This window comes from Dendropsophus ebraccatus, chromosome 2 (genome assembly GCF_027789765.1).
Source record: "Dendropsophus ebraccatus isolate aDenEbr1 chromosome 2, aDenEbr1.pat, whole genome shotgun sequence".
Taxonomy (NCBI): domain Eukaryota; kingdom Metazoa; phylum Chordata; class Amphibia; order Anura; family Hylidae; genus Dendropsophus; species Dendropsophus ebraccatus.
The window spans coordinates 118,702,480-118,715,174 of record NC_091455.1 but is presented as its reverse complement, the minus strand read 5'-3'; the positions used below and the strand labels follow the sequence as shown (position 1 = coordinate 118,715,174).

At 43.1% G+C, this 12,695-nt stretch overlaps 1 protein-coding gene across 1 annotated transcript in view; it reads right to left on the bottom strand.

The window, feature by feature from the left end:
- Positions 1-12,695, bottom strand: part of NFX1 (nuclear transcription factor, X-box binding 1) — a 118,130-nt gene that overhangs the window by 54,223 nt on the left and 51,212 nt on the right. Inside the window, exon 7 of the mRNA XM_069958167.1 lies at positions 6,338-6,477. Within this exon, the coding sequence (XP_069814268.1) occupies positions 6,338-6,477 (140 nt within the window). The remainder of the gene's footprint in view (positions 1-6,337; positions 6,478-12,695) is intronic.

The window sequence follows — 12,695 nt, the reverse complement described above, 5'->3', positions numbered from 1 at the left end:
AGTAAAAAAATTGAAAATTTTAATTTTCCAATAATATATACGTTTAGATTAAAGTTTCTCATTTTCAAAAGGAATATGAGACAAAAAGCACCCCAAAATTTGTAATGCAGGTTCTCTTGAGTACAACGGTACCCCATATGTGGGCGTAAACCACTGTATGGGCACACAGCAGGGCTCAGAAGGAAGGGAGCGCCAATTAGCTTTTCCAATGCAGATTTTGCTGAAGAAGTTTCTGAGCGCCAGGTGCGTTTGTAGTGCCCCTGTAGTGTCAGCAGAGAGAAAACCCCCCATAAGTCACCCCATTTTGGAAAGTACACCCCTCAAAGAATTCATCTTGGTGTGTGGTGACCATTTTGACCCCACAGGTATTACAGGAAAGTATTCAAAAGAAGACAGTAAAAATGAAAAACTCGAATTCTTCCAATAATATGTTCGTTTAGTTTGAAATTTCTCAATTTCACGAGGAACAAGAGGAAAAAAGTACCCCAAAATTTGTAACGCAGGTTCTCCTGAGTACAATGGTACCCCATATGTGGGCATAAACCACTGCATGGGCACACAGGAGGGCTCAGAAGGGAAGGAGCGCCAATTAGCTTTTTCAATGCAGATTTTGCTGCAGAAGTTTCCGAGCGCCAGGTGCGTTTGCAGTGCCCCTGTAGTGCCAGCGGAGTAAAATCTCGCCATAAGTCACTCCATTTTGGAAAGTGCACCCCTCAAAGTATTCATCTTGGTGTGTGGTGACCATTTTGACCCCACAGGTATTAGAGGAAAGTATTCAAAAGTAGACAGTAAAAATGAAAAACTCGAATTTTTCCAATAATATGTTCCTTTAGTTTGAAATTTCTCAATTTCACGAGGAACAGGAGAGAAATGTCACCCCAATATATGTAAAGCAGGTTCTCCTGAGTAGAACGGTACCCCATATGTGGGCATAAACCACTGCATGGGCACACAGCCGGGCTCAGAAGGGAAGGAGCGCCAATTAGCATTTTCAGTGCAGATTTTTCTGAAGAAGTTTCTGAGCGCCAGGTGCGTTTGCTGAGCCCCTGTAGTGTCAGCAGAATAGATTCCCCCCAAAAGTCACCCCATTTTGGAAAGTACACCCCTCAAAGAATTCATCTTGGTGTGTGGTGACCATTTTTACCCCACAGGTATTAGAGGAAAGTATTCAAAATTGGCCAGTAAAAATGAAAAACTCTAATTTTTCCAATAATATGTTGGTTTAGTTTGAAATTTCTCAATTTGACGAGGAACAGGAGAGAAAATTCACCCCAAAATCTGTAACGCAGGTTCTCCTGAGTAAAACGGTACCTCATATGTGGGCATAAACCACTGTATGGGCACACAGCAGGGCTCAGAAGGGAAGGAGCGCCAATTTACAGGAGCAAAACCGCAGCTAGTAATGGTTATTAGAATAGCGCAGTTACTAAAATAAAATAAAAAAAATGAGATTACAGGTAATGTGGGGTGGTTACGGGCAACCAGGGGTGGTTATGGGCAACCTGAGGTGGTTACAGGTAATCTGGGGTGGTTACGGACAACATGGGGTGGTCACGGGCAACCTGCTGTGGTTACAGGCAACGTGGGGTGGTTACAGGCAACGCGGGGTGGTTACGGGCAACGTGTGGTGGTTATGGGCAACGTGTGGTGGTCACGGGCAACCTGCTGTGGTTACAGGCAACGTGGGGTGGTTACAGGCAACGCGGGGTGGTTACAGGCAACGTGTGGTGGTTATGGGCAACGTGTGGTGGTCACGGGCAACCTGCTGTGGTTACGGCAACGTGGGGTGGTTACAGGCAACGTGGGCTGGTTACAGACAACGTGGGCTGGTTACAGGCAACGTGGGCTGGTTACAGGCAACGTGGGCTGGTAACGGGCAACGTGGGCTGGTTACGGGCAACCTGCTGTGCTTACAGACAATCTGGGATGGTTACGGGAAATGTGGGGTGGTTACGGGCAACCTGCTGTGCTTACAGACAATCTGGGGTGGTTACGGGCAACGTGGGGTGGTTACGGGCAATGTGGGGTGGTTATGGATAAACTGAAGTTCTTATAGGCAATCTGGGGTGGGTACCTGTAATCTGACATGGGCACCGCAATCTGGAGGGGGTCATTGGCAATTTGGGGTGGTCAGAGGCGACGTGTGGTGGTCAGAGGCGACGTGCGGTGGTCAGAGGCGACGTGCGGTGGTCAGAGGCGACGTGCGGTGGTCAGAGGCGACGTGCGGTGGTCAGAGGCGACGTGCGGTGGTCAGAGGCATCGTGGCGTGGTCAGAGGCATCGTGGCGTGGTCAGAGGCATCGTGGCGTGGTCAGAGGCATCGTGGCGTGGTCAGAGGCATCGTGGCGTGGTCAGAGGCAACGCGCGGTGGTTACGTGCAATCTGGGGGGGGGTTACATGTAATCTGGCATGATTACGGGGAACCTGGGGGGGTTATGTGCAACCTGGAAGGGTTACAGACAATCTGGGATTGTTACTGATAAACTGAAGTGCTTATAGGTAATCTGGGGTGGGTACATGTAATTTGGGGTGGTTACGGGCAATCTGGAGGGGGTCACTGGCAATTTGCGGTGGTTACGGGCAACGTGCGGTGGTTACGGGCAACGTGCGGTGGTTACGGGCAACGTGCGGTGGTTACGGGCAACATGCGGTGGTTACGGGCAACGTGCGGTGGTTACGGGCAACGTGCGGTGGTTACGGGTAATCTGGGGAGGGGTTAGGGGTAATTTGGGAGTAAACTGCAATTATTACTATAATAAAAAGTGTGTGTTTTATTTTTTTGTATGTTTGTCACTTTTTGTACTTTATACATTCATTTTCACTGTATTACTATGATTACTGTGATATTTTCTATCACAGTAATCATAGTTCAGTGACAGAGACCAAATTGGTCTCTGTCACTTTAAATTTTCAGAGCTTGGCTGGTTGTGAAGCGCATGCGCACTTCATAACCAGCCAGGACGTCGAAGAGGAAGGAGCTCCGTGGATCCGGTGAGTATATGGGGAAGGGAGGGTGACTCGGGGACGGGGGTGACAGGGGGGGTGGGGGGCGACTTGGGGGGTGGGGGGACATCACTTTTTATCCCCTGTCACCAATCATTTATGGTGACAGGGGATAAAAAGTGCCAGGAGCACATGGTACAAGCGATCAGCGGTATATAGTATATACCGCTGATCGCTTGTACCGGGACCCCACAGGGGGGTCCCCGATGACTGCCCCATGCTCTCCGCTACCTCCGGTGGCGGAGAGCATGGGGCTTTCATTCATTTTAACTTTTTAATCGCTGTGAACCGACGTTAGTCGGTTCACAGCGATTGCGGCGGCCATCTTGGAAATGATGGCCGCCGGGGGAGGGGGGTTAGTGATCGGGGCACTAGGGGGGTCTGATCTGGGGTCTGATATACACTTATTTCATCTCCCCCCGCCGTAGATTCACGGCGGGGGGAGATGAAAGGTGGCGGCGGCACCGGTAATCTCCATTACCGACGGTCGCCGCTATAACGTTAATAGCGGCGATCGTCGGTAAGGGGGGGGGCCGGGACGGACCGCACACACTGCCCCAACCCCTCAGCTACCTCCGGTAGCCGGGGGGATGGGGTGGGGGCCGTCCCGGCCCCGCAGCCTTATTCTCTGCCATCGCCGTAAAAAGCTGATGGCAGCAGAATAAGGCCCATTAGTGACCGCCGTAGAAAGCCGTATCGGCGGTCACTAAGGGGTTAAGAGGTAAACATTGTGATCTACAGTGATCGCTGCTTTTAAGGTGCTCAGTGACAGACGAAGTGAGTGAGTGATCGGGACCCCCGCAGCCATGTGCCGACAGACGGGGGTAAGCTCCTTACCTCTATCCTGTCCGTTCGGTGATCCATGTATAGAGTCTGCTCTCAGGCAGGCTCTATACATAGATCGCCGATAACATTGATCTATGCTGTGCTACTGGATAGCATAGATCAGTATATGCAATCTAATAATTGCATATTTTACAGTGAAGTGTAAAAAAAAAAAAAAAGTTTTTAAAAGTATTAAAAAAACCCTTATAAACCCCTTCCCCATAAAAGTTTAAAAGACCCCCTTGCCCATTATAAAATTAAAAATAATAAAAAAATAAACATATTACATATCGTAGCGTGCGGAATTGTCCAATCTATTAAAATATAACATTGTTCCCGCATGGTGAAAGGCGTAAACGGAAACAAAAAAAAACACACCAGGATTGCTGATTGTATTAAATTATATATCACAAAAAAAAAAAAAAATTGATATTAATAAAAACTAGAGATCATGGCACAAAAATTGACACCCCAACCAGCCCTGTAGGTAGAAAAATAAAAGCGCTATGGCTCTTAGAAGGCAGGGAGGAACATTGCATTTATCTGACCTGGACTTTTGTGCATCAAAGGGCTCTGTCTTGGAGGGGTTAACAACAACTTTTAAACTTGCAGTCCTGTGTCAAATTGGCGTGGCCTAGAGTGTGTATGCCCTAGGATTGAAACACCCCTCCATCCCATCACTAGAAACACCCCTGGGCAGGGCTTTTTTTTTTTAATTCATCACTTGTGTGAACACTGCACAGGTGCCCTAATGATCCAGCACATGAGCAGTGTTCACATAGGTGATTAATAGGAGAAATTGTTCTAGGGGCGTTCCTAATGATGAAGAGGGCAGGGAGGAGGGACGGAGGGGTGTCGCAATCCTATGACATGGGTACTTTAGGCCACACCAATTTGACACAGGGGTGCAAGTTTAAAACTAGTTTTTTTTAGGACAATAACTGCATCACCTGCCGAACAGACTCCAGGACAGCCATCTGCAGGTACAAGAAATAAAGGGTACGGAGTCGCTTTAAGGGTATAAACCCACACACCGTATACGCAGCGTATTTACTGCTGCGATACGCAGCAAATACGCAGCAGATTAGATCTAAATAACTGAACACAGCATCAAATCTGCACCATCAAATCTGCTGCGTATTTGTTGCGTATCTGGTGTGTGGGTTTGTACCCTCAAGAAAGAAAGAGAAGAGTAACCCCTTCTACGTGTCATTGTATACAAATAAATTCCAATTTACAAAGAATGCAATACTCCATACATGAACCATGTTTTTTTTTTTTCTATAAGATGTTTATGTCTCTATAGAAAACAATTACAACTTGCAACATTTGTATCATGTAGAGATATACATAATAAAGCAAAAGGAAAATAAAACAGTATGCACAGTCATCATTTGGCTATAGAAATAAATCATGTTTTATTCATCTAAAACATTGACGTGTAAGGCTAGGTTCACACTGCGTTTTCAGCATCCGTTTAACGGATCCGTTTTTTGCAAAAAACAGATGCATTTGTGTGCATCCGTTTTTGATCAGTTTTTCCATTGACTTTTATTATAAAAAAAAAAAAACACGGATCGAAACTAGTGCGTTTTTTTGACGCACAATAAAGTACTGTTGACACTACTTTTGTGACCGTTGAAAACGCAGTGTGAACCCAGCCTAACTGTGAGGCTTTTGTCAAGCCGAAATATCTTCTTTAGCTAAATAGAAGTAGTTTCATCTGTTCTGATGTGCCTACTTACTTTACTTATTTGCTTGATTTATAGAGCTTGTGAAGTTCTGTTCATAAACTCCTAAGAGTTTTTTTTTTAATGATTAGAGCTAGATACTAATATGTTCTTTTTTATATTCTGATTCTATTTTTTGATGGGTTCACCTAGGATTAAGAAACCAAACCTGCTATGAATAGCTCACTTCCCTACCAGATTTTGAAGAGAAGCTGGTTAAGCAATCCATCTCCTCCATTGTAAATTAATTAATCTCTATTTAGGAAACTTCTACATGTGAGTATGAAGTAAAACGACAAAAAAATTGTCAAATGAGCTATGGTAAAGACCCTTACTTGCATATATAAACTGTTACTTTAGGAAATCAATGTTCCTGTGTTATAAATCAGACACAATAATCTACAGTAAATTATGTGCCATAAAAATGTTCTGCTACCATAGTAACACAAAAAATAAATAAATAAAATAATAATAATAATAATAATAAAAAAAAAAATATATATATATATATATATATATATATATATATATATATATACATACATACACACACATACTTATATTTATGCCCATATCAAAAAAGCCTTAAAAAAATGACTTATTTAACAGCACTTTGATATTGCATAAGCAGGACGGCGTGCTTTCAAACAACATTTGTGAAATAAGAGACAAAAAGTGTATAAACAATGTGTAATAATTTATGATGATGCCAACATAACCCCATAGGCTAAATACACTGCCATTCATACACAATTCCCACTCAAAAGTCACGCTTCCTACCTTGATGTATAATTTGCTGGCAAGGCTGGCACTTCCCAGCATGGCACACCTGATTACAGTTGTGTTCCGCACAGTTCAATGGATTTCCACAAACATTTGCACAGTGCATAGTAGAGGACTGCCCACAGCGAACAGACTGACTGCAAAAAGGACACAACATTATTCTTAGGAGCTAAAACTTTCGTTAAAAACTGTAAATTCTTACAGTTAACCAGTAGCATTTCCCACAAAGTTATTAAACCTCTTACATTGATTTTAAGTGCCACCTCTTGCAAAAAAGGAAAAGCTTTCGTCACAGGTTACAGAGGTATTGCAGTTAAAAAAAAATTCTGAACTTCATAAGGGAGTGTACTTGCGTATCTTACAGCTGACGGACACAGCTCTCTAATGCTGTGCCTGGCAGACTGTAGCGGGCGTCAATTTGAACATCAATCTTTAATCCTCCATCCTGGTGCCCTCGACACGCCGCCTTTGCCTTCTTTTTGGCCACTCATGCTTGACTGGCAGCCTAAGCTCTAGGAAATTGATGCAAAGTCTAGCAGTCGGGCTGTCAATCAAGCGTGAGTACTTGGGATAAGGGGGAAAGTAAGCATGACTACATGCCACTGCTGCTTTGCCCTCATGACTCGTTACTAGGTATTGGGACGGAGGATTAAAGATAGATATTTTAGGATTGCCACCCCACTGCAATGGTACTTTACGATATTGGGGGCAGTTCACACTTCATCAGAAAAGTGATTGGTTCCCTTTAAGGAATCAGAGCAGAAACTGCCGATGGCAGTGTCCGGTCTCAGTCAGTGATGAGCCCAGGGGGTAAGTCCAGCTCCAATTTTTTTTATTCTCAAGCAAGTCTGTGGAAAGGAGGGAACTGCAGCAGACTGGGGTAGGCAAGTATCACTATCAATGCTATTCAATATGTGCTTGTTAACACAGAAGTTGACATGGCCCTTCACCCTTGAATTTGTCACTTCCCACTACAGTCCACATGTTTAGAATGTAACGTAATTTTTGCCAATGTGAAAAAAAATTCTCTATAAAAGGACCCTTGCCTTGACCGGGAACTATTAACAATAATTTAAAAATTTTCACATGACAAATGATACCTCCCCCTCTTTTCCCAGCAGCTTAAAATGTAACTTTTATTAATAGATTAAGCATGTGAAGCATACAGAATCATGTGATTTAAAATACAGTCACTACACATTTAATTTGTAGTATACAGTGGTACCTTGGTTTCAGAGTAACTCGGATTAGGAGCGTTTTGCAAGAAGAGCTCACAGTTTTTCAAAATTGTAACTTGGATTAAGAGCATTGCTTTGGTTTAAGAGTTCCCTGTACTGGGTGGGTGGGGTAGTGGTGGAGGGGTATGGCCTGCACAGGGTGGTCTACAGCAATGTACTCTGGCAAGAAATCTCCCTCACCTTCCAAATCATAACAGGCTGGGGGTTGCATCAGGGGACAGGACTGTGGAGGTAACCTATTCATAGCTGTAACCCCTCTTTCCGCGGACAGAGAGCGCTGCATTTATGTGCCCACATCTGCCCTTCTCATTCCTTAATGCTCCCTGCAGTCTCTGTCAGCCCTTGTGTTTCCCATGCTCTCCATTCCCGCTATATTGTGCCTGCACTCACACTCAGCTATACACACTGCTGCTATAATGTGCCTGCACTCACACTCAGCTATACACACTTCTGCTATAATGTGCATGAACTTAGGGTCCTATTACACGGAGCGATTTTTAACAATTAAAGACTACAGATAAAATGATCGCAAACGAGATTGTTTATCGTTAACCTGAAATTGTTCACCATTTAACACGGAATGATGGTCGTTAGATATGATCGTTATTGCAATCGTTACTTTGATCGTTTATTCCTTCGGAACCCAGCAAAACAATGTACAATTACACTGAACGATTAGTGAAAAAATGTGGAACTTAAGCGAAAGAATGTGGAATTACAGCGAACGATTAACGATAATTTTAGGTTCAGATCTAAATCAATGATCAAGGATGTACTAACGATTTTTCGATCAATCCCTGCAATTACGCCCTTACACTCAGTCATTCACACTGCTGCATATATAGTTCACTGTCCTCCTGAACAGCTCTGTGATTCTCAATTCCTGATTGGTCCATGCTGAACACACACACCTCCCCCAGTGCTGTCATGTGACCACACAGACCTCTGACAGCAGCCCTGCTTCTCTATTCTAGGCTGTTGTACTGCTGCTGTTTTTTCAGGTCTATGCACTTACTATAAATTATACACCACATGATGATTGCTATATTGTGCAATAACTTTTTTTTCAGAATAATAACTCATTATTTTTGGGGTGTGGAACCAATTGTCTGCATATCAGTGATTTCTTATGGGAAAATTTGCTTTGGTTTAAGAGTGTATTTGGATTACAAGCACAGTCCTGGAACGAATTATGCTCCTAATCCAAGGCACCACTGTAATTCTAAAGGTACCTTTCTTGTGGGGGTGGGGAGGGCGGGGGTGGGTTGTTGGGGGGAGGGATACCGCTTGCAAAACCACCAAGCTCTTTTCTTTTTTTTTTTTAATTTATGATAATCTTTATTATATAATTAATAAAAAAAAAAACACAACAACAATATGGTCAGGAACCAAAACCGCATACAATCAGACATTTAATTATAAATTTAAGACAAGGGTATACGAATACACAAATTCAGCTCCTAAACATTTAGCTATCCCTTTTCTTTACTACCCCCCGGGGGTGACAGGTCCTCTTTAACCGATACACTCCTTAATTCTTTTATATCTACTGTAATGCTGAACCAATTTTTTCCAAGTGCTAACACATGGGGCTTTTACTGAATTCAGTTTTTAATAATTAGTAACCACGCCACAAACAAACAATCTTTTGTTCAGTATCTTTTTCTTCTTGTTATCTATCCTCCCTATTTGGGAGTCTTCCCCTTTTATCAGCGACGGGCTTACCAATATTACTGTCTCAAGTTCATCCTCTATTGCAGCCACAATTTCCCTCCAATACTCCTCTAATGCAGAACATGAACAAAAAATATGCGTTCGATCCCTTGCCTCCATTCCACATAGGGGGCAATCCGCTGTTTTCCTCTTCCCGATCTTTAAGATGCTTGGTGTATAATATAGTTTGTATAAGATATGCAGCTGCACCTGATGATTTAGGTTAGCTGAAACATCTTTAGTATTTTTTAATACCCTATCCCATTGGGAAGCAGAGATTTTACCCAACTCTTTTTCCCACTTACTCCTGCTCCTCACCATACTATCCAGATGGTCCTCTTCTATAAGTTTTCTATATATACGGGCTACCCCCCTTTTTTTTTTTAAATTTATACACCTCTGTATATCTGGGTTATTATATTAGGAGTCGGGTCAACTTAAAATATGGTTTATCCTTAGAGCTGGCAAAAGCATATTTCAATTGGATATTTTCAAACCATTCACTTCCATCTTAACCATATTCATCTTTTAAACGCTGCCAAGATTTCATTTGTCCATCAACAAAGGCATCGCTAACCCCCAACCTCTTTATACAGGAGAGTAATAAAGCTTAAACACGCTCTCCAATCAGGTACAGTCTATAGACTCCTATGCTATAACGGAACAGCTGAGCAATTAATGTTGACTGCAATGAGATATTGCCATGCCTTACCCTATTGTGTGTTCACCAGCAACTGTTAGCTTTTTCAAAGTGTCTATATGGCCACTTTGAAAAAGCTTGTAGTTGCTGGTAAAAGTTAGGTGAAGGCATGGCAATACATTAATTGAAGTCAACACCAATTACTGAGGGTTAGTCTGCAGCTGCTCCATCTCAGTATACTATAGCATAGGAGGTAGAGTCTATAGACCAGTGATAACCAGGGTGCTCCGAACACACTAGGGTGCAGTGAGAACCAGCCAGTGGTGCTGCGACTTTCCAGTGGGCATATTCACTGTGCTCACAATAATGTCAGCCCACTCACTGTATCAGCATTACAGTGAGCTGCTGACAAATTCAGAGAATGAAAGATCGGGAACAGTCACCATCCCTATCCTGGCTTCACTAAGATTTAACAGATCTTAGTGAGGGCCAAGCAAATCAACTTGTTACATCCACATTCTATGCACTCCCTGAAATGCACAAAGGCACACCCCTACTAAAAGGCAGACCTATGGTCTCCAGCATTGGGGATATCACACATAATATACCGTATTTTTCACTTTATAAAAGACACACCTGATAAGACGCACAAAAGTTTTAAAGGGGGGAAATGGGAAAAAGCTGTTCAGTGCCAAACTGCACAGTGTCTCCATTCATTGTGTAGCAGTGGTGATATTTGACTGCAGCTCAGCTCCCATTCAAGTAAATAGGAGCCGAGCTGCAATAACCGCTATGGGCAAAAGGTGTCAGGTTGTTCTGCAGCTGCAGGACATTCAATCACCCACTGCTTTAGATGACACTTGTTTTCTCCCATATTTGTGCGCCAGGCACTGAGAAGTGGTGTGGGGAACAGAAGAGAAAGAGGGATGGACAGAGAACAGGAGCTGGGAGTAAAGAAAAGGACCAGGGCCAGAGAAACCTTCAGTGAAAGACTGGAGCTGTGGACAGATAACAGTGCCTGGTGCTCAGCCGTGCTGGAGACAGGAGCAGTGGAGTTTTGAATCTGGCATCGTCCACTGCTAGATCAGTGAGTGGCAGTAGATGGGGTTAGAGTCAGAGCATCGGTGGCCTGGAGTAGGCTTCCTGGGGCTGATTGGCGGCGGCCAGGAGAATGCTTCTTAGAACTCGGGAGAGGCCAGCAGTGGTGGGGAGAAGGGACAGGTAAACATTGACGACGGCGGCTGCCAGATCAGAGGGCTTCATTGGAGGCTCGATTGGCCTGGATAAGGACCTATACGCACCATAGGGACATTTGATAAAGAGGATAGACAGGCGTCTGATTTTACTTTTTAAAATAACATCCGTATTACAGAATTGCATTGACAATTATTTGCTGACATTATTTTGCAAATAATGGACATTATTTTTAGTCATTCACCAACATTTTTTTTTCACCATCTTTACTAATAAATTCAATGGACTTTAATTAAAGAACCACACCCAAAAGAGCCTGAACTAAAATAAAGTACCAATGGCCATCATTGTAATGATGGGCACCAAAACCCTGAAATGATGGGCATTATTTTGAGAGAAAAAAAAAGATGGCTAGAAAAAAAAAATCATCAAGTGAACATAGCCTATAGGTGACAAGGTCATACGTCGTCACTTAAAACCCACTCCTACACCCAGAACATGGTTATAAACACAACAAGGAGTAGGCTCCTACAAATGCGGACACTGCAAACTGTCCAAATTTGTCAGGAAGATAATTTTCAGAAGCACCAACAAGGCATACAACATCAAATCATTTATTAACTGCAGCAGCAAAGTAGTTAACTACTTAGCCACCTGCCTACGTTCAATGCAATACCCTGTCAAAACAATACAGGGGTGGTGTAATAGAATTCTTGGGGACATCAGAAATAACCCACTTGCTAAACATATAACATAATTCATGCATAACATGAATATCGCTTCCACTATCACTGGTCACTTCGTACACCAGTATTCTTACCTAACGTAGCACATTTTTACCTAGAAGCACTAGTGCACAACTCACTAGCCTACTGTCAATAAACAACCTAATGAAAAAGGGAAACATGTATGTATGAACTGCACAACCACAATAATGTTAAAAAAAAATTCAATATGCTTTATTAACAAATAGACAAATATAACCTCCAAAAGCTTAAAACACTTAAAACATATACCAAAACTCCACTCCTGGCTCAAATACAGCACAGTGTGTCATCACTCAGCTCCTTCTGGTACAAAGGGGGGCAAATAGCAGTATCACTATTGCACATGTCTGCCAATAATTACGTACATCTCTAAATACATACCCATATACAAAAAGATATGTTACATGGCCAAGCCTGAAGTGCATCAAATAACAAATAAAGTGCAAGTTCAAACGATCCACAAGGCAAGCCAACTAGGTCAACAAAGATTAAAGGGGTAGTGATGTAATCTTCGGGAGGCCGATGCGGTCCGGCCGGCCTCCCGAGGATGACATCGTCACAAAATGGCGGACGGGGGTCGACACGAATCAGGTAAGTATAGAGCACCACACTTCCGGGTCTAGCGTGGGTGGGGGGAAACACGGAGAAGGGGGCCATTCACTAACATAACATACATTACAAAGTTGAATAACTTTGTAATGTGTGTTATTTAGTGAATAATTGTTTAGCGCCGCACTACCCCTTTCAACAGATAAAAAGGCAACATGGCTAGTGTTCACCAGGGAGAATGGTGGAAATGATTT